This window comes from Tuber melanosporum (assembly GCF_000151645.1).
Source record: "Tuber melanosporum whole genome shotgun sequence assembly, scaffold_43, strain Mel28".
NCBI lineage: Eukaryota > Fungi > Ascomycota > Pezizomycetes > Pezizales > Tuberaceae > Tuber > Tuber melanosporum.
Genome location: NW_003299088.1, coordinates 517,821 through 542,860, shown reverse-complemented (window position 1 = coordinate 542,860; position 25,040 = coordinate 517,821). Strand labels below are relative to the sequence as shown.

Here is a 25,040-nt window from a genome sequence, read left to right as displayed (position 1 = left end):
ATGCCGGAACTTCCTCCTGGCATCATACGCTCCGGGTGTTACCATGTCACCGAATCATATTCTGTCACTCTAGATTCCCATACTTTCCTAGGAGGGTGGACGACGGGATCGAGAGCTCATGATCGACTATCATATTTAAAGAGTATTCCAGCACATCCACATCGCTAATTGACAATGGGGGTTGATTTCCACCTAGGACCTCGAGGCAAGTTGTGCCCGGAGCAGCGAGATCTAGGGCGATATTGTACCGGTAAGCCGTTCGGCTGAACATAGACTAATTAGTACTGTGATTTAGACAGCTGCGGAACATGAGAGTTTTGGAGGGCTTGGGCACCCTCCTGTAAGGGCAGGGTTTAAATTTTAGCCGTAAATCTTGACCTCCAACCTCGGAAATCAATAAACTATCGCCTACCGGTACTCGGGTATTGGTATGATATTGGTATCATACTGGAATCATTGTGAGTGATGACCGTGGTACAGTATGATACACTATCTTCCAATTCATTTCCTTGTTCCACACCCCACAATCGCACTCCTGGTGTTCCCTATTATGGAATGTCTAACTATCACCGAATCATCTACTCGTACATATCACTCGGTTAGGAACCTGGCTCTTGTCCTCATACGCTGCCATGGGGTGCCGGTGCGGTATCGGTACGGCACCCGTACCGTATTGGTGTTTTGGGCCAATCCTTGACGCTGTGTGGTGATACATGTAACTTATATCGATTGCGGTAATCGATCCCTCGGCGCCCATGGGTATTCGTGTTTGGGAAAAATAAAGTGTGACCTGTTCCGGGCGCGGCAGAGGTGCTATCGATATCGATACCGGTATCGGCATCGGACACACGGTTTCGATAAATTGGGCATAGGCGACTGGATTGACGGCACTCAAATCGATGCATCGCACATCCATGACACTGTGAACCGGCGGTCATATCATATATGCAAATCACCGGCGTCAACTCTTCGCCAAAAAGACCGGCATAGCCGCCACCCGGGGCCCCATAACAAAAGCACAAGTAAATTCGTCTTGTCTTGGCGTTCTGAGGAGATCCTAGCATTCCCTGCCTTCACCACCAGTTCCAGCTCATTTTTCCCCCAACAACAAATAACCGCACCATTCATTGCATTGCAGCCTTCATAAATGCTGAGTTTCCCAGTGGGCTGTTTTTTTTGACCCATTTTTTTCTCCTATTCCTACCCATCCACCAAACATGCCGAAGCCGGAAAAACCAGAGAAAGGAACACCCGAATATGCTGCCTATAAGAAGGCTAAGAAAGAGCGGAAAGAACGTCGCGAACATGGCCGTTCAAAAAGCTTAACCGTCAAGACTGACCAAAACACGCTGTCCGCTCAATCTCATTCACGAGCTGGCTCTGAATTCTCGTACATTAGTAGTGTCGGATCTGGGGCTGAGGAGGAACCAGGAAAGTATAAGAAGGCGGCAGAGGAAGCAGCGAGAGAGATAGCTAGGGAGAGGGGGTTATCAAGTGGGTATAGTGTCATCGGAGGAGCCAGTGCAAGTGGGAGCGTTAGTGCAGGTTACCAGGGGAGTTATGGAGGTTCGGAATCTTATAGCCCTGTTTCGCCTGTTTCGCCCGTGAGTCCTTCACCTGGGGGAGCGCGGCAAAATCGCTGTAAGTGGTATGTTTCTCTATAATTATGATTTGAGCTAAATCGTTGGAGCAGCTTATTCTTCCTCGGCAGTTTCGGTGCCAGCACCCCCACCAGGACAGTACCCGCCGTATCAGCAGAACCCGTATCCCGGGCAGTACCCACCTCCAGATCCCTATCCACAGCCGCCGGGAGCCGGCCTCGCACCCGCTGGCCAGTACAGTGCCCCGGGAGCATATCCAGGATACGGCTATCCACCTGGTTACGCTGGTCCTCCTCCACTACCCCCGCCTTCCCCGGGAATCTACCCCCAAGTGTCGCCAAATGCACCACCGCCCCACGATCCACAGTTTGTTCCGCCGCCGCCCGGATTTGGCGCAGGTGGAGGGGTATACCCGCCTGGAGAGACACCGACACAATACAACAATCCGGATTATTATGCTGAAACGCAGAATCCGCCCCAAGGGACACAAAATACGCCGTCTTATTTTCCCGGACAGGCTGGCAGCTCTGCTAGCCCTTACCCAGCGCCTCACCAGCTTCCAGCACCTCCTCCCCCATCTCAATACCCACCGGTTAATAGCAGTAGCACAGCCGGCGCGTCCTCGAGTAGTCATGGTGCGGTGTCGGTTCCTCCACCACCTCCTCCAAAACATGGCTTTCTGGATTCCTTAAAGATACCCTCATTCTCGAGCCTCTCGATCAAGAACGATAAGCCTAACCAATTACCACCGCCTTCCCCGGCCCTTCAACCGTACCATGGAACTTACCAATCCATTTCCCCACTCCCCTCACCAACGCTTTCGCCATCACCACTCTTTTCTGCCTCCGGGTCAATTTCCATAGCAGGCCACTCGCTGAATAGTGCATTCTCACTTGGTCCCTCCGCATTCTCTCCAAGCCCCGGCGGCCAATCGCTCCATCAGACCCTAACAGCCCAACACTCCAGCGAAAAGCCCATAGCAACACCAGTATACCCTGCTGGTCCTCCGCGTCCCGCAACACCTCCATACAATCCAACAGAAGATGCAAAAGCCCTCCTATCGGCCCTGAGGCACACATTCCGTCCACCTACGGGCCCACTGATAGATATTTTACCAACCCTTTCCCCATCCCAAATATTGCAACTTCGTCAGGAGTACAAATCAATCTTTAGGAAGGTCAATATAGCCAAGCACATCAAAACCGTCTTTCCATCAAACACATATGGTGGCTTTGGGAAGGTTGCTTTCGCAGTAGCCTTGGGGCCGTATGAATCAGAGAGCTGGTTTGCAAACTGCTGGTATCAGCGAAAAGAGACTCGTAACGAACTCTTGATTGAAGCTTTAATGGGAAAATCCGGCGATGAGATTCGGAAGATAAAGGCTGGTTTCAAGGACGCCAAGTACCTGAACAGTCTCGAGAAAGTTGTGCGCAATGAGCTTGAAGGGAACAAATTCCGGTTGGCAGTGCTGATCCAGCTTGAGGGAGTGAGGATGGAAGAGAGTGCTGAAGTTCGGATTGATAGTGTTAGGGAAGACGTCAAAAAGCTGGGGGAGATCATGGAAAGGAAGGATGCGAGGGGCGGCGAAACAATAATGATTGAGATTCTGGTTAACAGGAGTGACTGGTGGATCAGGGAGATGGCGGGGCAATACAAAGCCACCTACCAAAGGGATTTGGCGAAGGCTGTTATGAGACATTCTAGAAATCTTGTGGTACGTACACCGCATTCCCATATCCCCTCTTCATATCTGCTAACGGGTGGATAGGGAGAAACATTACTCCATATTATAAATGGTGCAGTTGATAAACCTCTCCGCGACGCGAAATTGCTCGAACAAGCCATCATGGCATTGGTGGAGCAGGGCCGTGAAGATTTGCTTATTAGCAGGATGGTCAGAGTGCACTGGGACCCTTACCATATGGACCGCGTCAAGAAGGTTTATAAGAAGAAATTTAAGGTGGATCTATCGGGAAGGCTTAAGGGAGTTGTTGACGGCGATTTCGAAAAATTCTTGCTAAGGATGATTAGGGATTAAAAATTTCTTCTTCTCCTTAGTGATGAAGTTATGGTGTAGTGATAATCTATCTCTGTGGTAGCGACCAGGTTGTTGAATGATCCAGACTCTCTGAATCCAGATATTTGATAATAATATGCAATGTACTGATTTATCTCATGACCCTCCAAATCCCCAAAACTTCCCAGCCACCCTTCCTCCCAGAGGTGCCCACCTTCTCTACGATCCATTTGACGCCATACTCGCCGTTGCGCAATTGCTCCGCAACCGCCTCAGGTTTGTTTCTCTCGCAGAGCAATATGTACGCTACTCCGGATTCGCTCAGGCACTCCTTCAACCCCTTCAATACCCGAATTGTAACCTCCATCCCATCAACCCCCCCACCACACGCAACGCCAATCCACCCCTCTTCTCCGTTCCCATCTTCCACCACCTCCGTGGGCACGTAGGGCGGGTTAAACACTAGCATATCTACCACTCCCGGTCTTAGACCTGTCGCTAAATCCGTCCTAATAGCCCCGAGAAAGCATCCGCTTTCTTCGGTTATATTGGCGGAAACAGTTTGCTTTGTAGCGTCTGGAGCATGCGGAGAGATGTCAGTGGATAAAGTTGTGATTGAGGTGTGACCGAAGAGTGTGGCTGAGTGTGTGGTGAGGAAGGACGTTATTACGCCGGAACCGCTACCGAGCTCAAGGGCTAGCGGGAGCGAAGTTTGTGGGAATCGGGAGCGCAGAAAGGGAGATTGGAGAGCTAAAGTATCGAGAAGGAGGAATGTATCCTCGCTTGGCTCATAGATGTGGTCGAAGGAGAGGTGAGAAGTTGTTGGCGTCGGAAGCATTTCGCGAGGGGAGTGGCGGGGTGCATAATATGTATTCGCGGGATGGTTATGATACTGTAGACTACCCTTGTTGAGCTGGTAGACAGCTGGAGTGGGGCCGGGTAAGCTGTTCCATTGTCATCGGTGGTCACTCGAGCGAACCTTTTCACTGTTTGAGAAGTTGGATTCGGATTTTCTGGTCTATAACCCTCTAAGGGGATTAGCAACGGTAGTTCGTCATGGGCAAGGTAAGTAGCCAGGGCTCAAAAGATTTGCTACTGCTTTGTTGCCTGCCAGAGCAAGAGATGGCAAATCTTTGATCCAGAATCGTTTACTTCCAGGAATGTCGCTTCCTCCCCTCTTCAACGCAGCACCTGGTTGGCCGTGCTTGGAGCTTGGGCTCAATTCAGGAGACTATATATCAGTCTAAGAATTGTCGCCTCGGTCGAGTCGATTGGTGCTCTCGCATTACGAGAATCAGAAAAGCCAAATGATTGGGGAGACTTGGCTATTTCACGCACAGTATGAGTTTCACTTTTCCGAATGGGGATACAATGATGTTTAGCAACGGTGGCCGGGGCGTTTATTTGAGGAGTCCAGGATGCGGGTCTCTGCATGATATCTATGATGTGAAATCGTGAAGTGCGTAAAACCCACCCTACTGAACGCTGCAATACACAAGTACTGTACACCCAAGGTCCCGAACAAGGTGAGTTTTAGTGTTCCCCCCCCCCCCTCCACTCCCCAGGCCCTGAGACTGACTGGCTACTGTATTCTAGCATGGTAAAGCCGGTGGTTCGAAATCATGAGTTTATGATATGGAGTATCATACGATATTTTTTTTCATTTTCATTTTCGTTGCATAAAAGTCTCAGAGGTGAATGAAAGCTTGGCAAATTTCAGTGGCTGTTTTATTTCCACCACCGTGAAGACCCCCCCATAAATAATCACTTGTCAGTTTTATGATATCAGCGGAAATCGGGACCCCACGATAAGGCTTAGGGATGTTTGGCCCGCCACTTATCATAATAATATGATTTCAAATCGCGATTAGAGATCAGGTCTTGGTAATTTTAACTTAGGTTATTACCCCCTGGGTTTCATAACGGTAGGTTAAGAGAATTGCGAGTACGGGTTAATGAGATCCGACACGCTTCCAACGGGCTGATCTTGTGCTACATACTGATTGTGCAGTTACTTGTAATGCTGCTGTACTCGAGTATACCAGAGGTACAGTACTGTACCATACTGCACTCGTACTACAGCGACAAGTTGGGCAGGAGCTGTTTGTTTTTTTTCTAGTGGATGCAGCCGGAATAAATACATTTTGATTAACCAATCCCTCTCCGGAGCTCCTGTCTCAGAATCCGAAGATTACAGAGCTGGCGGAGATAGCGGGTTATAAGGGTTTTATGGGCTGGATTCCTTTTAAGAAGAATATTTGAGCTAAATACAACACCCGCCAAAAGCATCCAACTCCGGACGTATGGTACCAAACTTGAGCGTCTAGGTAAAATATTGAGACTCTATGCCTTCAGAAAGAGCTTTTTTTTTTTTAGGGGTGGGGGTGGGGGTGGCACTCAAGAAGTCCATTACCGGCGATTCTCAAAAGGATCCAACGGCCCCCTCCCCCCCAAACCTAAGAAGCGGTATCCGGCGAGGCACCTAAACCTTCTGAGTTCCGATCGTGTATGTGTAAGTTGGTGTTTAGCGATTTGCCATCGCTATGCGCTAATATCGCTAGGTGTTCCTTTCTGTATAGTAGCTTCGGTAAGGATTCGTCTGCGCATCGTGTGTCTGTGACGCGCACACGAGAGTGATTGCCGGTGAGCTGCCGCACTTGTGGCGTACTGTAGGCGGCGTGTCGAAAACCCCACCCCGACGACCTCGCAGCCAGAATCGGAGCATTGTGATCGGGCCTGACGGTGAATGCGCTATGCGCTATCTCCACCACCATCCCGAAGTTGAAGACCCTAAGTTACCTTATAGAAGGGGATATCATGCGGTTCCTTGCGAATGGCTATCTACTACGAAAGAAATCGAGAGCAAGGGGAAGCTGCAAGCTTTTGGTTGAGATAGCGAAAAGAAGGGAAGGGAGAGGGTTCAGTTGTGATAGCTCTTATGGCTCATTCAGTCATGGCTCGCTTTTTTTTTTTTTGAACACGTTGTTTACAGAAAAGTCTATATGACTTTGCTAACATGTGGACCCACCCATCGGATTGAGAAAAAATCGAGCCTTCTTCCCGCTTCCCACTTGCGCATTTGTCAATGCCCGAAAACAGGACATATGATCACTCACCGCCACGAAATACCACCAACCCCGGGAATATATATGTAGAGCTGAGAGCATGGTACGAGCCCAAGCAAACGCCCACCCGACGGTGCTGGTGGGGGAAGAAAAAGCGTGATGGCGACGGGCGGTTTCTGAACGGGTTAGAGCGATTTTCATGTTTTGGGTTTCGTGTATCGTACGGATGGTGGTGCTGAGGGTGAGGCATAATCTGGCGGGAGTGGGGGGTTGTTGTCTGGGGTCTGGAGGCGCAGGTGGGGGTGGGGGAAGTTTGAGGAGGCGGGGAGGGGACCTCGTGGGGGTTCATGATTTATCGCTTTTGCTGTATGTTCTGGGGAGTTTTTATCCAGAGATGTATTAGATACATATAGTATCACTCGTCCGTCGTTACGCTTACATGTTGGAGCACTTTCCATATTGAGTAAGTCATGTAGTAAGAGGGCAGTAACAGTGACGAAGTACGATGTAATGGAGTACGTATATCGGAAGTCATGTCAATAGCGTATTTCCTTTCTATAAGTAGCGGGGACTTCCCCATAGCAGTAGAATGAGCAACGAATACTTCAACATTACATACACCAATAAGCCAGGGGGTTAGACTATCATACAACTTTCTTATCACAGTAATGTTATCAGGTTTTCAACGCTCTACTTTGCAAGAAAATCCGCAGGGATAATGCTTCAATAACGTCTACACTATCCACTCCGCCCCAATTGCGGAAAACCACAACTCTGCCGCCCACACGTAGCAAAGGATCGATCCACCACAAATATACAAACACCACAACCTCCTCCGCGCTGTAATCCACCTTCCCCTCTCCTCCACACGGCCAAACCAACCCCCACCACAACACAAAGGTATTAAGATCTATCGTAAGCCATAATACATGATACAATCTGTAGTTAAAAGGGAAGTGCAAACGGACACAGATGCGAACAAAGCAGAAAATGATAGTACAACGCTATGAATGAATAAAAAAAACAAGAAAAAAAATACCAATCCCAATGAAAATGCAAAACACAGGAGAAGGAAGGAAAGAAAGCCAACCCGCTTTTCTTTATATTGCTAGTAGCAGATGCCAGCCAACCTGGTCCCCCAGCTACTCCAAGTCAGTTCTTGCCCGGATAAACCGGATGAACGCTAGCATGCACGCTCCGCCTGTATTCTCCCTGCGAATTCTCCACGGCGACGGAGCCACCGACCTGCAGCCAGCGCGCATTCGGATCAGCCTTCTCGTCGGGTTCGTAGTACCCATCCGCAGGCGACATACTCTCTCCGCCCGCGGGGCTGCCGCCCCCAGTGCTGCTATTGCTGCTCCCACCAAAGGCCGGAAATACGGGAGACGTGATGAATCCACCGCTACCGTTGTTATTATTCGCACCACGCGAGGGAGCGGACCGCTGTTGTGTGACCGGCGTGAGAGGGAGACCGCCGCCAGCTTCGCCGCGGTGCTTGTCGGAGGTGTAGAATAGGGCTATTGTTCGGACGAGGGCGATTATGAGCACGAGGATCCAGATGCCGACTATGCAGGCCGATATAATGGCTTCCTCGGTGAGCATCTTTTCCCACTTGTTTGTAAGCTTGATAACCACGTCCGTGATCATGTCGGAGGCTTGGGAGGAGGTGTCGGAGAGGAAGCTAGCCGCTCCTGATGCCTCCGGGGCGATGGAATCAGCGGCACCCAGGGAGAAAGTATCGTTCGGGAGGAGCGGGAGGTTGATGTGGGCGTTTTCGTTGGCCCATGTTAACCCCTTCTGTATTCCCTTGACTTTGATGCCGATAAGGCAGTTGAGGACGTCCTTGATTGGCTTGGCTAAGGGTGTCTTGCCAAAGAACTTGTCGACGCCCTCGTACATCTTGTCAACGAATACGGTCAAGGTGTCGTTCAGGGAATCGGTTCCGTTAACGACCCAACCGAAGAGTTCCTTGTTGATATCCGAATTTGTGCTGTTAATGGCCGAGTTCGTCTTTACCGCCCAGCTCATCGAAGCTGCCGTAAGCTCCTTAACGACGAGATCCGCAAACTCCCCAACCTCAGCAGCTAGGGCGGGTGCCGCGCTCTCAACCTGTTTCAGCAGGATGTACTGAGCCAACACGCCGAACAGTCCTGCGATTCCAAGGGACAAGACAAAGAGCGCGGGAGTCGACGTCGCGTAGGCTACCGCCCAGCGGACCAGGGTTTGGCGTCGTGACGACTTGAATAGACCGGCCAATTTGAGGCCGACCGAGGAGGAGTATGGCCGCGACGCAATCTGGATCACATCGACGGGATCGTATGTCGGGGCGGTATGAAGCATAAAAGCTCGGGACTGAGTGGTCCGCCAGTTCCACCATTCGCGGTAAGCCATAGGGATCAGCGCAAGGATGGCCAGGCAGATAATGACCCCGATAAGGATCTTCTTGACCTTGTCGACGGTGCCCTCCAGGCCATCGAAAAAGTTATTGATTTTGGGATTGTCGGAGCAAAAGGTGAGCCTCTCCTTCTCGGGGACGGGGAATACAGAACGATCGAATTCGTACACGCCGATGGATTCATTGACTTTTTTCTACTCATTATCAGTCACCAAGAAGCAGCAGGATATTGCAGAAGGGGGGTGGGATAGAGCGTACGGAGATAAGTTGAAAGGGAATCCTGATAGCATCGTGGGCAGCCTTCTGTACTTCATCAAATGTAGGGATGCTGTCTTTCAGTTTCGCCAAATCGTCGTCGAAGCTCGTCGGGATCTGAACCTTCTTCAACTGATCAAGACTGGGAAGTTTAACCTCGGGGAAACTGATATCGCTCCCGAAGAAATTGGGAACCTTTTCCAGAGCCTTGGAGACTTTGTTGACCCCGTCCTGGACAGATTTGACATCCCTCCCAACGTCATCAAAGATCTTTCCCATGGTGTTGTTGACAAAATCGGCAATCTTCTCGGTAGCCTCGAGAACGGCGCCGAGAGAACCTTGGATGGCCAAGGTGATCAAACAGACGTAGGTAGAGGTGATCATGTTCACGACGAAGACAACAATCTCCTGGACACCTGTGATAAGGAGTAGAAGTGTCTTCTCGAGAGCCTTGACGGCAGTTTCGATGCCCATCGCTGCAACCTCGTTCACTCCCTTGGACATGTAATGCGGCATAGAGGCCATGGCAGAGCCCATGCTCTCGACACCGGTACAGGCCGAGAGCGCCTCCCTCCGTGCAGATCTCAAGTCCCCGTCAAGCGATTGTGTGGCGAGGATGACCCTGACCAGCACAAGGAAAAGAAGTAGCGTCCACCGGTTGAACCAGACCTGCGAAAGCCGAGCACGCAATCCGAGGTAAGGTGTTAATTCGTGAGTTGTAGGCGGGGCTCGCCTACTGGCATTCATGGCATCCTCATAGCTTGGGGCGTCGGTTGTAAACATATGCGAGTTGTTGTTATTGTCCATGTTTGACAGGGGATAAACGAATGATGGTCGTCGTCGTCGTTGTCGTTGTCGTCGTAGGTTTTCGTAATAGTTATATATATATATATCTGAATTAGGCGGAACCAGCCAGCGGACGATGGAAAGGAAATAATGCAATTATTATAAGGCCGGAAACCGATCGAAGTTGTTTCAAGAAGGGAGTGAAGAAGGGAAGGGAAAGGAAAGAGAAACAGTGAAGATGGAAAAACGAATGGGGAAATAAGAAACAGAAGGGAATGAAGGGACGAAGAAAAAGGAAAGGAACCCGTGTGTAAATTGAAAATACGGGCCCCTATAAGAAAGGAAGTAGAATGATAGTGGTCATATACCAGTATCGAGAGGAGGAAATATAATACTATGGGGGAGGTGGGGAGGGTACGTAGTATATATCCTGGGAGATAATAAGCTCCGAGCAGCAGCCTCACCCCCCCCCCCAAGATAGCTCGACCTCGAATCAGGCGCACCGCAGATGAATGGCTCTCCCCGCCAACATGAACCGATTCAGACCCGAACCGTTTCCCCCATTCAGCTCGTCACCGGCATAGTATACGGTTGGGAGGACCGACAGCTAGGATCAGGGGTTCCCTTCAAACGTCCTCCAACCCATTAAAATGTATGGGCGGTAGAAAAGTCTTCATATTTAACTCCATTGAGGTTGAGGTGGAGCGAATGGGAGATCAGGATCTGGTATCGGTAGAAGTGAAGCGTCTATGGGTGATCCTCCGTCATTGTGCTTAGCCGAGGATCCCATTGGTGGATTCACCATTAAAAAGCAAGCCCACCAACCGAATTGAGTTTAGCCCACCAGCGAGCCCGCCATCCTACCCTTAAGCGGATTAACGTCATTTTGACTCGCGACTACCACCATTGAATCCGAATACGGCAGTCCTCCAAGGAAAGAAAGGGCACAAAAATATCTCAAACAGTCAATTATCCGCTCCTTCTCTTTCTTTGTTAATTTCCCGAAACGGGTCGCTTGGCTCCTTCTTTCCTTTCCCCCTCAAAAATAGCAGGGCAGAGCCAATGACTTGAAACCTCTCCCAGCCTTCTGCCTCCCCTTTGTTTTCCCCTCCGATCCCTCTTCCCCTCGCCTGGACCCTAGCCTTTTGGGTCACTCTAGTACCCTACGTTACACTAGCCGCCGGAGAAACCTTTCCCAACCGACTCTTCCTGACCCACCCATACTCTACTCCTACTGTACAAGTACCATCACTGCCATGATACAGCACGGTAATTATCCTCACCCCCAACTAGACCTGTCGGTGCAAGAAAACCCTCCCCCCCATCGTGATCAGGTTTCAGGAGAATAAAATAAAAATAAAAATGTAAAAAAGACCAAAGGCACCGAGCGTCAAGAGAAATTAAAAGCGCCAATTTTATCCGCAACCCCTGATCTACCACTAGTTTGTGTACTCGAGTATAAGATGATGAGGGAATCTTACCCTTTCGTTGCCGTGACGATGAGGAATCATCAGACCAGAAGGCCAATTTGGGCGCTGATGATAGGCATCATACAGTGTCGGTACTTGTTGTTTGGTGAGAGTTCCCTGCTGGTGGTATGTACTCGTACAGTACGAGCACTATACGAGTACCAGTACTTGGTGCTATATAACCCCGCGAGCTCGATCGAGGTGCCGGTATCATCTTGTCCGGACGGGCAGCTGGAGGAGGCTATGCCTTCCGTCCGACACGCCCATCCGCCTGTGAATCCTTCCGCGTACACGGATTGATGCCTTTAGTATGATATTCTGTTGTAAGCCCCCAGGCCCCCATGGTTTCGAAAGGTGCTGCCCGGGGATTCTATGGCGGTTTGCTTGCGTGGCTGTTCAGTCAAGCCACGGAAGTAGTAAAACGAACTCCCCATCATAGCATGATAGGCTAGCACGATACGGTAATGTTTGGCTCCCCGGTGTTATGGTGTTTCGTTTCGTGTGTCCCGTCCTCGAATATTGTTTCCACTTTAGTACTGCGCGGTGGTGGTTCATTGTTGTTTCATCCGGGGACGAGGGGTCATAGAATGTCACTCTTTCATACTAGGGCTCTGAAAACCCCACCGAAACAACGGGTGTTCTGCGGTATTATGGGAGCGCTACTATGATACTTGGCAAAAGGGTTTGAGATGTATCATAGTCTAAGCAAAGATGTGCCTGTTTACGGATCGAGGGCTCGCTAAGTGATGAATGTGTTGGGCCCAGTGTAGTGGCTGTGTCGTATACTATTATGATATCAAAGGACGATGGCAGACGAGAAATCCACTTTCTACGGCACGGTGTGGGTAGAATACTTGACCCCGGGAACAGACCAGTGTGGGGGGTTAGGCGAGGGGGAGAGAAATACGGTGCTAGTCTTCTGGTGGGGGGGAGGTGTTTGAGCGGGAAGACTGGGAAGGTATGCTGCCTGCTGGTGGTGCAAATGGATGGCGAAGATTAAACGGTAGCATGCGGCGATGTAGCGCCTACGAGCTACTGCCTGCATATTAGTCTACTGCTCGAAGAGGATCAATGCCATATAATTCACTTCCTACTTTTTAGAAGGCAGTTCCAACTGCTGCGGCTCAACTCACGAGTTCTTTCATGCTGCAACGACACCGCTTCATAGTGTTGGTGAAGTTTTTTTTTTTTGCGGCTCAAAAAGTTGTGCTCGAGTCCGTAGACTACTTCGTACCGGGGATTGCCATAGCAACACCTGCGATAAGTTACAATACACTAAACGCCAAGTCTTCGCCCGGTATCCAAAACAGATTTTGACAAGTTTTTTTTCTTTTCATTCCTTCCTCCAAGGTTTTCCACCTGCCGCCGTATTTTCACCTCTTCAGCATCCATCCTAAGAGATCAGCATAAGAAACGAGAACAAAGGAACATCATTTCCCTTTGACCTGTGACCGTCAAGAAGGGTCAACTTGAAGTGCTGACCGGACTATATGATAAGTTAGGTGCCTCGTTGGGTACAGTACGAGTACACAGGTCTGCATCACCCAAACCAGCCAACCAAATTAATCACCCAACCCTACCCCATCATACCATATCATATCATATCATACTATTCTCACGCTGCCACTCACTTCTCGTTTTGTTGTTTGCGCTTAGACTTACATAAAGGTGCTATCTGGTTTTGGTTACGGTGTGACGCTCCCTTGCTCATCCTTTTGTTCACATTTTCTGGCTCCGGTGTGTATGTTCATACGACATACCTGTACTGGATTCCAGCGGGAGAGGGACTGATACAACATAACCTTTAGTACCGGTACTCCTGCCCGCTGGCCGTGCTCGTAAATACATCCTGTGCTGGAGTGAACTTCGACGCACTCACAGCCCATCGAATTCAAAGAGCTGCAACAACGCCAACCCATCCCCACCCCCGTTTCACACTAGGAGAGGGAAAGGGAAAGGGAGAGGAAAAGGGAAAAAAAAAAAATTTACCCTCCCGCCGACGCTTTTTGTGTTATTCCCACTTCGCGTCGCAGGTTTCAATAGGCCTCTAATACCATCCTACCCTACTATTTCTTACCTTTATTCTTATTCTATCATAATTATTTCTTTTTTCTTTTCTCTTTCCTTTCTTCAAAGAAGGTTAAAAGAAAAACATCTCTTTTACCTGCACTCACCTCTCTCCCTCTTACTGCCCACGTTTTACCCGCAACCATGGCGGATCAGAATGTCGCCGCTCTCCTCGCTGCCCTGAGTACGTTTTGGAATTAATTCCATTTCCTTTGTTGTTATCCTTCCTGATTTCCCCTCCTTCCCGACTCTCTCTGCCCTGCTCTAGAGTCTCCTCGTGCTAATCGGGGGTCTCGTTCCCGTCTTACAGCAAGCGCACAGCGACCCCCCGGATCTCAAGGAGGACCGCCATTGCCGCAAGGTGGCCCTGCGGGATACGCTGGAATTCCGGCAGGTCTGACCGGTCAGCCGCCTTCACAATCTGTGGCCTCTCCTCCGGTTGGCTACTCTTTACCGCAGCCATCTGCCTCCGGTTCTCTTGACCTTAGCAATATCAAACCTACAACGTCCGGAAAGGTATCTCTGGATGACGCACTCGCGCGAGCAAAAGCTAGAGCTGCGGAGATGGGAATCCAACCTACTTACAGGGAGCAAGCACGTAAGTTTTTTTTATTTTTTTATTTTTTTATTTTTCCAACTTTTTATTTTTCTCATTTACTCTTCCACCTCTCTTCCGCTATCAGCCCCTCCATGTGACAGGGAGTTGCTTATACCACTTTATATTTAGCCACACGCTATGAGGACCCACGGTCAAGATACGGTGCTCGTCGTTCCCGATCCCGTACTCGCTCCCCGCCCTCTCGTCGTGGCGGTGAACCCTTCAGAGATGCCTACAACCCCTTCCGCGACGAGCGTCGTGCGCGCGCTAGCGCCGAGTACGGTATGCGCGAGCGAGAACGTTCTTATAGTCCACCGCGGCGGGGCGGTCCGCCTGGGGCAGGCACGGGAAATCCTTACTCCCCACCTCCGGCACGAGCCGAGAGGTACGGCGGCGGTCATAGAGCGCGCTCACCTCCTCCGGATGCCGAACAGATGAACATTGAATCATCACTTGTTGGACTGATCATCGGCCGCGGTGGGGAGACTCTGAGGCGTGTGGAGCAGGAGACCGGAGCTCGAGTTCAATTCCTTACAAACGGCCAGGATCGGGATAGCGGTGGTGAACGGGTCTGCAATATCCAGGGCACACGCCCGCAAATTTCGGCCGCAAGAAGGGCCATAGAGCAGATCATTGCGGAGAATGGTCCACCCGGAGGTGGCATGGCAGGCCCTTCCGGAAGTACCAGTGGTCGGGGGAAATTCGGTGGAAGCGGAGGTCAGCCCAACTTGCGAGACGGAGGTTTGTCTGCGGTTCCTCTTGGCGACAGTGGTAGCAAGAAATATCTTTCTCTCCTTTGCTGTTTTGTCTTTTTCCCTCTCCTCTTCTTCTCCTGTCTCCCGTTCTTTTTTCTTGATCTTGATAAAACTATCCTACTCGCCAAGAGGATCTTTTTTGATAATCGCGGAATCAGCTCTGTTGTCTTTTTTTTTTGAATAGAAAAAAAAAACTTTTTGGTTTGAACTGTCATACTGACTGAATTTCCCCCGGGGAGTCAGAAGATAGCATACAGATACTTGTGCCCGATAGAACTGTTGGCTTGATAATTGGTCGTGGTGGCGAAACTATCCGCGACATTCAAGACAAGTCTGGCTGTCACGTTAACATTGTTGGCGAGGCAAAGAGTCAGAATGGCCAGCGTCCTGTTAATCTGATTGGGTCGCCCCAAGCGGCAGAAGATGCAAAACGGTTGATCATGGAAATTGTTGAGAGCGATAACGCAGGTACCGGACCACCGCCAGGAATGTCAAGGCCTGAGCGGGGGGCACCTGGTGGCGGGAGTGGGGGTGGAGGCGGTGGGTATTATGGTGGACATGGTGATAATGGCGGAGGTGGTGGAGGAGGGCGCGGTGGGGGTGGTGGATCAGAAGGGAGATTAACTGAAACTATTAGGGTCCCTATAGATGCTGTTGGCATGATTATTGGGAAAGGTTCTTTCCCCCATCATCCTATTGCATTTAAGCTACTAACAAAAACTAGGCGGAGAAACGATCAAAGATATGCAATCCTCGACTGGCTGCCGTATCAACGTCTCCAGTCAATTCCAACAAGGTGACCCTGAACGTGAAATTGCCTTAGCAGGGACCCGCGAAGCAATAGCCCGTGCACGCATTGCCATTGAGGAAAAGGTCGAAGCATCTGTACCTCCCCTCCTCCTCACCATCCCCTCCCCTCCCCCACACACTAACAACCCCACAGACACGCAGTGCCCCCCCAACCCGTCCCGCACACTTCTCCACCGACCAACAACAGCAATCTCAGCAACCAACCTGGCCAACCTACGCCCTCCCACAGCCCTCCTCTAACTCTCCCCCCGCCCCATCAACCTCAAACACTACTGCCACCGCCGCCACCGGCACAGGAGGAGCACCGCCAGGCATCCCGGGCGCAGCCCAGGACGATCCGTATGCCCCATATGGCGGATATCAGGCCTACTGCGCAATGTATTACGCCGTGGTTATGCAGCAACAACAGCAGCAGCAGCAGCAATCGCAGGGTGGTGCTGCCCCAGGCACTTAGCCACAACAAGACATCGACCAAAAAAAAAAGGGAAAATTTTTAGTGCTAGACTACGTGATTTCTGGGTGATCTTTTGTCGTGATGGTGATTGATTGATTGACTGATTGATTTGTGTGGATTTTTCCCTTTTTTCCTTTTTTCCTTTTTTCCTGTTTCCCTTTTTCCTTCTCTCTTACCTTTTCTTGTGTCTTTCTTTTCTCGTTCCGAGGCCTGGGTTGGAGGGGGATCCCGTGAGCGAGCGAGTGAGCTGACGTGACGTGACGTGCCTCTTCGTGCGTGAATTGTGACTACTTGACTACTTCACACTACTACGGTATTTATGATACGATGCGCTGTGATTCCTATTTCTCGTGAGCCCCTGTGGATTTTCCCCACCGTTGGGGGGGGGAGGAAGGGAGGTCGCCGTCACCGTATACATGGATGGTATCAAACAGGAAGGCCGTGCTGATGGGGGTTTTTTTTTCTGTTCCATGCGATAGTTTGTTAGTCCTTGCCCTGTCCGTCCGTCTTATCCTATTCTGCTCCGTTCGTTTCTTTAAACTGGGAACACCGGCAATAATTCAACTGGACGCGGTATTCAAGTTACGAGGGTGGTTTTTTGCTTTTGCTTTCACCTTTGCTTTCGCTACGCTTGCCTTATTTTTTCTTCTTCTCTCCTCTTCTTTCCATTCCATTCCATTCCTCCTGCTCGCTCGCTGTTCCCGAAGGCGTTCGCTCGGTCGGTCGATCCGGTGGAAGTTCAAGTTTCAAGGTAGTCTATTGACGGACGGAAGGGGGAAGAGAGTAGGAGGTGACTACATAATTTCAAACCGATGGTGAAATGCTCGTGATGGTTGTAAGTCTTTTGATCGATACCGTACCGTATATCCGTCGTATCGTATCTCGGTAAATTACTTGCCTATATGGAAAGGAGGGGTCCGTTTGTTCCTGTCCTGTGTAAAAAAAAGGTTAAATGACCACCACGCACGGTACGTATTATGTTATACATATACAGAACACGCGGATACGCACTTAGCGGTCTTTTAGATTACACAAGCGCAGCACAAGTAGAGTACTAGTACAAGTGAAAGTAGAGTACGAGTACAGTACATTTCCTAACGATACCCAATACAATCCGATGGATTATTAATTATATGGAGTGGAAAGAACTGACTGAACGAATGGTACAGTATTATAACAGTACAGTGCCGATATGGTACTCGAGTACATTACTCGTACTGTACCGGTATGCGTGATACAAAGATTCTGGAGTACTATAAGTGTCATACATATATTATTTAACTTACAGTAAAACACCCATCAACCGCCACCCACGGGCAAATTTTTTATTTTTATTTTTTTCATTTCATTTCATCTCACGTATGATATGATATTTATTACAGTTATGGAAAGTGTACGAGTATTGTGGGTGCCATGATACGGTAATCGATTTACCCGTTGGATTACCGCCGGTTACTCTACCGTGCTGTGCAGTACCTGCATCTCACCCGCAGGTTTCCGTACCGTAGCTTACCGTGTTTGATGTCTGTACTAGAGTATGTACTATATACTCAAGTACAGAACCGGTACCGTACTATTCGTATCATACTGTGCTGTGCTGTGCTGTGCTGTGCTGCATCGCCGTGTGCTGTACTGTACCGTACTCTACTAGTATCATACAAGGGAGCAAGATATGACCAAGTTACCGGTACTTTTGCAAGAATACCGGTGCAGTAGAGTGCCGCTGTGGCATCTCTTTCCCTTCCCTCTTCCTTCCTTCTCGAAGGCGTTTGTGGGCACATGTTCCAAGATTCGTCCTTTTCTTCGCTTTCGCTTGCTGCTCTACTCGCCTGTCGCCTTTCTGCGCGGCCTGGCCGACGGGGTTGGGGTTTGTAACTGGCTGGTTGGGCGGTTGGTATCTAGGTCGGTGTGTTGTGCGGTGACATAACTTACTTGTACGTGTATAATACTAGAGTAATATCAGAGATGGTTGCTACGAGTACGGTACTCGAGTATACAGTACTTGTACCAAGTGCGCTTTTTGTGCGCTGCACATCGGAAATGCTTGTTTTGACATGTTGGGTTTGGGTGGGTGGGGGATTGAACCATGGGTGAGATGTCACGGGTTGCGCCTTACTTGAGATGGAGGGGAGGAACATAGCAAAATGGAATGGAAAAGGGAAAGAATTGAACAATAATATATAGTTAATTTTGTCATCATTCTTTTTAGGTCTATAGTTTTCTCAGGAGATTTCCTTCCTTCCTGAATGTTTGAGCGGAGGAAGAAAAAAAACTAAAACCTGTTTATGCTTTAAAAACTGGTTAGAAAATTTGAGCATAGCAAAAAAGTCTTGTTATGAAAAAGCTAGTAGAGCGTCCAAATCAGACTTCCAAGAAAGGTCTTGCAGCGGTCACGTTACGCACACTTATAGAATGGGTTCTAGCGTGTGCTACCGAGGAAACTGCGAATGTAGGAATTTTTTCATCATGGTGAAGGGAGGGGCAAAACAAAGAGACAACGGGGGAGGGGAGAAGGGGGTAGCAAACCATTCAGAGATATGTGGACATTCCGTCGAGCGTATTAACTAATTACTGTGATAATTTGCCTAATAACCTATAGGAAGGGTAAATGTTAGCGGGGTTGACTTGAAGCTATCTATGGGTTTCGGAAATTGTGGAACAATTCTCTTCGAGATCAGACAGAATAGTACTGGCAAGTAGCAAGCCTTTTCCCTCTTCCCGAAGGAATTAGGAGAGGCCCGAGCTGCATCTGGCTTCGATCATGGTCGATTATGATTTGGAAAGAAGTTGCAGAAGTGATCATCATTTCGAAGAGCGGGGAGGTAATTATTGATATCGAGAAAAAGGAGAAATTACCTGAGCACCCATCCGGTATCCGTGCCAAAGACAGGCAGTCGGCGTGGAGCTGTATGCTGTGTGCTGTGTGTGTTGCTGTGAGTTGTTGAGTGGAGTGTTCGACGAAGAGAAAGGAGGTTGTCAGAGATCCGAATTTATACCCTTGAGTGGGAGGAAAAAAAAATTCGCCGACGGAAACCCTATTGATGGAAACGATGGCTTGGCATCGTACTGCATTTGGTGAATTAAGGGCAAACTCCTGGAGGATAGGGAAAAAGGGGGCAAATTAGGTGGCATTTCATAAAAAAAGCACCCCCTTCTTCCCCTCAGGGAAAAAAGGTAAGAGGATGAGAGAGAAAGGGAAGGGAGGGAAGAAAAACAGTGAAAAAGAGAGACCACCCCCCCCCTTCGAAGGCGAGGAAAGAGAGAAAGAGAAAGAAAAAGCTTTAACCCGCCCGCCCTTTTTTCTGTCTGTCCGGTGTCCATCTTGTCTGCCTGTTCATTGCGCGTCGCTGTGATCGCATTCAATCCATCATCAATCATCACCTAGATCTTTCATCACTAACCGCTTTTTCTCGTGCGAAGACAGGGAAGGAAACAAGGGGGAAAAAAAAGAAGAGAGAATAGCCCTGAGATTTGTCGGGGTTTTATTCCGATTTCTCTCCCTCAAGTTTTTTTTAAATTTTTTTTTTTATATTATCTGTTCATTGGTATTTTCTCTTTCTTGAAGCCCTATTCACTTCATCGGCGAAACCTCTACCGAAACAGTGCTGTTATAAAGCTCTATTCGAGTGCCATATCAGATTGGACGCTCTAACTTGTCCCCCACGGCTCTTGGGAACTCTTGTCTGTTCTGCGATATAAGAAAAAAGGGTTAGAGAATAGGCAAAGGGCGTAAGGGAAAACGCAAGGTTACCGGTACGAAGAACGAAGGAAAGGAAAAAAACGAAGCGAAGCCAGCAAGGCGGTCATGAGATCTCAGAGTTTCCTGCTTTCATAGCCATCCTCCATCTTCCATCCTTTTTTTTTTTTTTTGGCTTTTTCTTTTTGTTTTTCACTTGGATACGGTGCTTCATACGGTATTCTTGCTATATCTGCGGCGAATTTCCCACCCGCTGTACCCCCAACCTCCCACCCGCTCTCTCTCTACCTGCTCCCACTTGTTACTACCCATCACTTTCTCTCCCACAATACCCCCGGTCCCACCCTATCTCCCCTAAACTCTACACAGCTCGCAAGCTGCTTCCCCTCCTTCTCGATCCTGCCGTGTACGTGTTGCTGCCTACCGGTATCGGTCTTCCACTGTCCTGTGGCTCGGAAACGCCCAACCTCCGTAGATTACTTTGGGGTCGTTACTCGGTGCATCGCGCGCGACGGAGCCAGCCCATTCCCTTCCGGCGAGCCTCAACAACCCTAAACCCCTCTCCTGTTCTGCACGCCGCAGAACATAACACGACCCTCTCTTTCGCAAAGCAACTCACTTCTGGCTCAGCTACCCAACCCTTCAAAGGGAAAAATACCATTCTCCCGCCATCACCACAAAGGTATCTACAATTACACCATTCAACCTCAACCTCCCCCCCTCATCACCTCTCCTAATAAATTTAGCTCACGACTGTTCCATCACAGTTATTGTTCCTTTCACCCTCCCCCTCTCGGCGCTGGGCTCGTCGCTTCGGACGGGTTCCGGGTCAAACTAGGGTTTCTGGAAATATCGTCTGCTCTCTCGCGGCTCTCGCCTGCCCGGTCTTGAATACCGCGGCGCGACTTTCTTTCTCCCGGCCCGACCGCCTTGCGGTAGCTTCGCATATCAGATTTTTTCTCGATCCCGCGCTTTCCTCCACCTAACGGACCGGACCCCGTACACCTTTCTCCATTATGATGACCACCTCCGCCTCATATTCACATCCTAACCAATTGCAGCAACATCCAGGTGTCCAACAAGGTCCTCAACAGCATATTCAAGGGCACCCGGGACAACCTGCTCACGCCGCAATGCAGCACCTACATCCTCAGCAGGCCCAAGCTCAAGCAGCCCAAGCCGCTGCTTACCAGCAGCAGCAGCAGCTCGTGTGTTAGTGGCCCCTCAAACTCCATGTTTTCCTACATCGCCTCAATTGGCGCGTACTAGTTGTCGCGATTGTGCCCCCCCAATCGTGACATGGTCCGAGGAAGATTGACAGTTGATGATTCTAATTTGGGTTGTGTGAATAGTGGCAGGAATGCACCCACAGATGGCCCAGATACAACAACAACTGCGGCGGCAGCAACAGCAGCAGCAGCAGGCACATCTGATGAATGGAATGGGAGCCCCCGGGGGCATGGTCTTTCAGAATAATGGAAATCCTCAAGTTCGGACCGGCATGCCAAATGGGATGTATCAGGGTGGACCCGGAGGAATTCCCGGTGCAAATATGGGGGGCTACGGAGCTGGAAATCCTCACATGAGAGGAAATGTAAACCTTCCGCCTCATGTGCAACAATTACATGCCCACCACCAGCAGCAACAACAGCAGCAGATGGCGGTTGCTGCACAGCAAATCGCATTAAACCAAGCGAACGCAGCAAATGCTCAAACACCCATGGCGATGCCTCCACAACCGCCGATACCCATGCAAGCAGCTCAACAGGCAGCAATGGCGGCAGCTCAAGCTCGCCAAACACCGTAACTCCACCTCTTTAGTTTTGAGATTCTGCTATCAGGCTAATTCACTGCTTTGATTAGAAAAACATTACTTGGACACTCAGTCCTTGGATTGTATCGGTTTTCCGGGCACCTTTCGGCATTTGATGCTAGTAAAGAATCAAACGATATAGATCGTTGGCGGAGGTTCGTAGCAGAGTTCTACGCACCATCTGGAGTGATGCGACAACGTCTGTGGCATAACAACACACGGGAAACCAAGCAGTTTGAAGTAACCACCCAGGTACTGGCGAGGTATTACTTCGTCCTATTCGGGTCAGGAGTTCAAAATATCCAGATAGTGCTGGAAAACGTCCGGGAAAAGGAGCTCGCAAACCAGTGTCATATTGTAGAGTGCCCAAAAACGAGCTTCATATATTGGTTTGGGAATGGATTGCACGTTAGTTTCTATTCCACCCCTAGATAACGGTTACTGTGTCGGCCCTCTAACCATTACCGATAGTTGGTTGCTCGTGGAGGCCTGCGGGCGACATTTAACGCGAGTTCCAAAATGGAAGAATTGGACTTCCAGGTCGAGGAGCACTCGGAATACGTCCCTCGAAACTTTGGTCAAGATTCACCAGATATTATGAAATCTTCTCCGGGTAGCAAATCACTAGGCAAACGTCCGTCGCAGCAGGGACACGCATCAGAAAATATAGTAAACAATTATGGCGTACCCCACGCAGTGCTTCAATGCTTAGAGGTTTACATCACCCCGAATTCTGCTTGGAGCTGTTGGGCTGATTAGTGCGATAAAAAAGATATCGGAAACAATGTCGCAAATGCGAGACTTGTTCAATTACTCACACTTGAACCCCGCTCTTGCTCCACGACAAGCTCTGCAAAGCTATGTCAGCCAACAGCAGCAACAGCAGCATGCTCAGCAGCAGCAGCACCTGGCGAACCAGCACGCCCAACAGCAGCAGCAGCAGCAGCAGCAGCAGGCTCAAGCAGCGGTGATGGCGGCAACAGCACCCGGACTACAGGTCCAACAGGGTCACCCAGGTGGCCATGCTGGTCCAGGTATGCTTCAACATCCTGGGCAACATCTGGGCGTGCCGGGTGGTGTACCAGTCGGGATGAACTCGCCCTCGGCAGATGGAATGAGAATGGGTGTTCCTCCATCACCACATATGGGAGGCGGCGGAGGACCAGGGACAACGCCTAGTCCTGCCCAAAACCATATTCAGGCTCCTGGGTTAGTACAACAACATTCACAACAAGCCCACCCGACGAGCAACCCCAGTTCGCAAACAAGTACTACCGTTGTGAGTGCGAATACATCGCCCAATACTAACAAACGGCGAAGGGCTAGTACTACGAGCAACGTGAAAAACGAAGGAGATGACGAAAGTGGAGTCAATGGAGCTCAGAACAACAAGATCAAGCAAAGCCCAAGGGTAGGGGGGAACAAACGAGTAAAGGGGAACAACGCTACATGAACTTTAGTGAGGGCTGTTCTGCTTTTTCCTTACCTACCGCAGCTTTTGCTCCACCTTATGATCATAGCCTTGTATGAGATCCATGATCCCTATTTGTTTTGTGTATTTTTTTTATTTCTGGTTCTACCCGTACTATTCCCGCCATTTCTGGTGCTGGTCTAGATACGATTATCTATTTTTTTTTCCCATTGAGTTCCGGGTAGGAGGGTCACGTTGAATCATCTACCTAGAGTTTGGAGTGCAAAGGTTAGCTGCTAGTGCGTGGGGAGAGCTGAGACGGATTTGGGCGGAGCGCAAGTTTCCTAATTCTCCTTTTGTTAACGCAAACTTGTGGCTCTCGGTTTTTATACCTAATAACTATCTCTCCTGACTGCACCTTACTCGGTTTTCTTGAACATTGTTTTTCTTACATTTTTCTTGATTTCTTTCTATTCACCTTTTCCTTTTTACAAGGGTTCTTCCTGTGGTTCCTCCTTCCTATTTGATTTCTCTTTAAATTTCAATCCACCTATTTTCTACTTTTTTTCTTCTCCCATCTCTTTTGTCCACATTTCCTATGTACTTTCGGGCTCTTGGATCAAGCGGGGCGTTCTTATTTGCCTGTTATGATAAGTGGTTTTGTGATGCGCAGTTGCGCTTATTCAAATACTCACAATTGCACAAAAAAAAAAACACTTGCTTCTCCTTTCCTCCTGAGGTCGGGATTGGTGTGGAGGTGGAGGTTGTTTCCTTACCTGTTGGAAGGATTTGGAATCACCAATCCCAGTGAGGGTATGGGGCTAGGAAGGTTACCTTTTTGTTGGCTCTGAGAAGGTTGGTGGGTTGTGGTGGTACGGGATCATTGAGCTAGAAGGATTAATGCTTGAACTCGTAACCTTTAAACATCATGCAAGAAGGATCCTTTTACTACTTACCCTTATTGTGGGAGTTGAAGGGGCGGCGGAGCTCATCTCATGTAGTTTTTCCAAGAAGTTATAGTTTGTTGTCTTTGATCCCCCCATTGCATATGCTAACGGTCCAATGTATGATATTACATAAGGTTGAAAATCTTAACTCTCTTTATTGCAAAAGTGCTGTGCCAGTGCTGTACTTTACTCGTACTGTACAGTACTGTTTCACAACCAAAATAGCGGTACGTACAAGCACAAGAGCCTTTCAGCAAACCGCGCTGTGAGGTTATGATGCTACACACAGTACTGTACCAGAGCACCTCACCCGGTAAAAGATCGGCAGTCGGCAGTTACGCACGCCGATAAGGCTTTTACTCACCCCGCCATCTCAACCTCATCCCTCTATCTCCCTTTCCCACCTGTATCACGTGTCTTACCGGCTGCTTCCCAGTTCAACTCAGGGTCCGTTTACCTACTGTATACTCGAGCGGACGGCCGCCTAGACGGTTGGGTGTTGTGTAAGGGAAATACACGGTTTGGTGTTTGCCTAATGCACCGTTTAAGTGCACTATCAAGTTCAAGCATTGGTACTCCTATCAACTATAGCTAATGCTAAACTATCAAGGGTTAAAAATCTCATGTAGATCGAGATGGAGGTTGCAGCAGCACCTCTGGAGCAACGTCTTGTTTTGACCGTCTAGCACCAAGATTTTCAGAAGGTCGAAAGTTGGGAGAACGTTTTTGAACCGTCTGTTGCAAGGTGGCATTGGATGAGATGCCGCCGTCTAGTTTAAGTACGATAATATTATGGTATCAGAGAAAAGGTCGGAAAAATTTGGGTGGCATGACAGGTATTGGGACCTCGGATCGATTAGCATAAGTTAAAAAAAAAGAAAAGAAGAGAAGAGGTTCCAC

The 25,040-nt window shown here is 49.3% G+C and overlaps 5 protein-coding genes; 3 read left to right on the top strand and 2 right to left on the bottom strand.

Moving 5' to 3' along the window:
* The first annotated feature begins 1,105 nt into the window (after nucleotides 1–1,105).
* On the top strand, nucleotides 1,106–3,681 carry GSTUM_00008213001 (uncharacterized protein). XM_002839907.2 has 3 exons: nucleotides 1,106–1,641; nucleotides 1,694–3,315; nucleotides 3,370–3,681. Exons 1-3 carry the CDS (start codon nucleotides 1,218–1,220, stop codon nucleotides 3,637–3,639), a joined length of 2,316 nt encoding a protein of 771 aa, XP_002839953.1. The 5' UTR covers nucleotides 1,106–1,217; the 3' UTR covers nucleotides 3,640–3,681.
* Nucleotides 3,682–3,708: 27 nt separating this feature from the next.
* Nucleotides 3,709–4,456, bottom strand: GSTUM_00008212001 (uncharacterized protein; the record flags this gene model as incomplete). XM_002839906.2 has 1 exon in its annotated part: nucleotides 3,709–4,456. One exon carries the CDS (start codon nucleotides 4,454–4,456, stop codon nucleotides 3,770–3,772), a length of 687 nt encoding a protein of 228 aa, XP_002839952.1. The 3' UTR covers nucleotides 3,709–3,769.
* A 2,933-nt stretch (nucleotides 4,457–7,389) lies between these two features.
* Nucleotides 7,390–10,800, bottom strand: GSTUM_00008211001 (uncharacterized protein). XM_002839905.2 has 2 exons: nucleotides 9,337–10,800; nucleotides 7,390–9,272 (listed from the first exon to the last, which is right to left on the bottom strand). Exons 1-2 carry the CDS (start codon nucleotides 10,138–10,140, stop codon nucleotides 7,836–7,838), a joined length of 2,241 nt encoding a protein of 746 aa, XP_002839951.1. The 5' UTR covers nucleotides 10,141–10,800; the 3' UTR covers nucleotides 7,390–7,835.
* A 2,652-nt stretch (nucleotides 10,801–13,452) lies between these two features.
* Nucleotides 13,453–16,575, top strand: GSTUM_00008210001 (uncharacterized protein). XM_002839904.2 has 7 exons: nucleotides 13,453–13,839; nucleotides 13,966–14,253; nucleotides 14,383–14,994; nucleotides 15,252–15,498; nucleotides 15,628–15,683; nucleotides 15,733–15,893; nucleotides 15,952–16,575. Exons 1-7 carry the CDS (start codon nucleotides 13,800–13,802, stop codon nucleotides 16,270–16,272), a joined length of 1,725 nt encoding a protein of 574 aa, XP_002839950.1. The 5' UTR covers nucleotides 13,453–13,799; the 3' UTR covers nucleotides 16,273–16,575.
* Nucleotides 16,576–20,302: 3,727 nt separating this feature from the next.
* GSTUM_00008208001 (uncharacterized protein) lies at nucleotides 20,303–23,907 on the top strand. XM_002839903.2 has 6 exons: nucleotides 20,303–20,651; nucleotides 20,737–21,181; nucleotides 21,322–21,772; nucleotides 21,833–22,190; nucleotides 22,254–22,496; nucleotides 22,555–23,907. The coding sequence occupies exons 2-6, from the start codon at nucleotides 20,989–20,991 to the stop codon at nucleotides 23,233–23,235; spliced, it is 1,926 nt and encodes a 641-aa protein (XP_002839949.1). The 5' UTR covers nucleotides 20,303–20,651; nucleotides 20,737–20,988; the 3' UTR covers nucleotides 23,236–23,907.
* The last annotated feature ends 1,133 nt before the right edge of the window (nucleotides 23,908–25,040 follow it).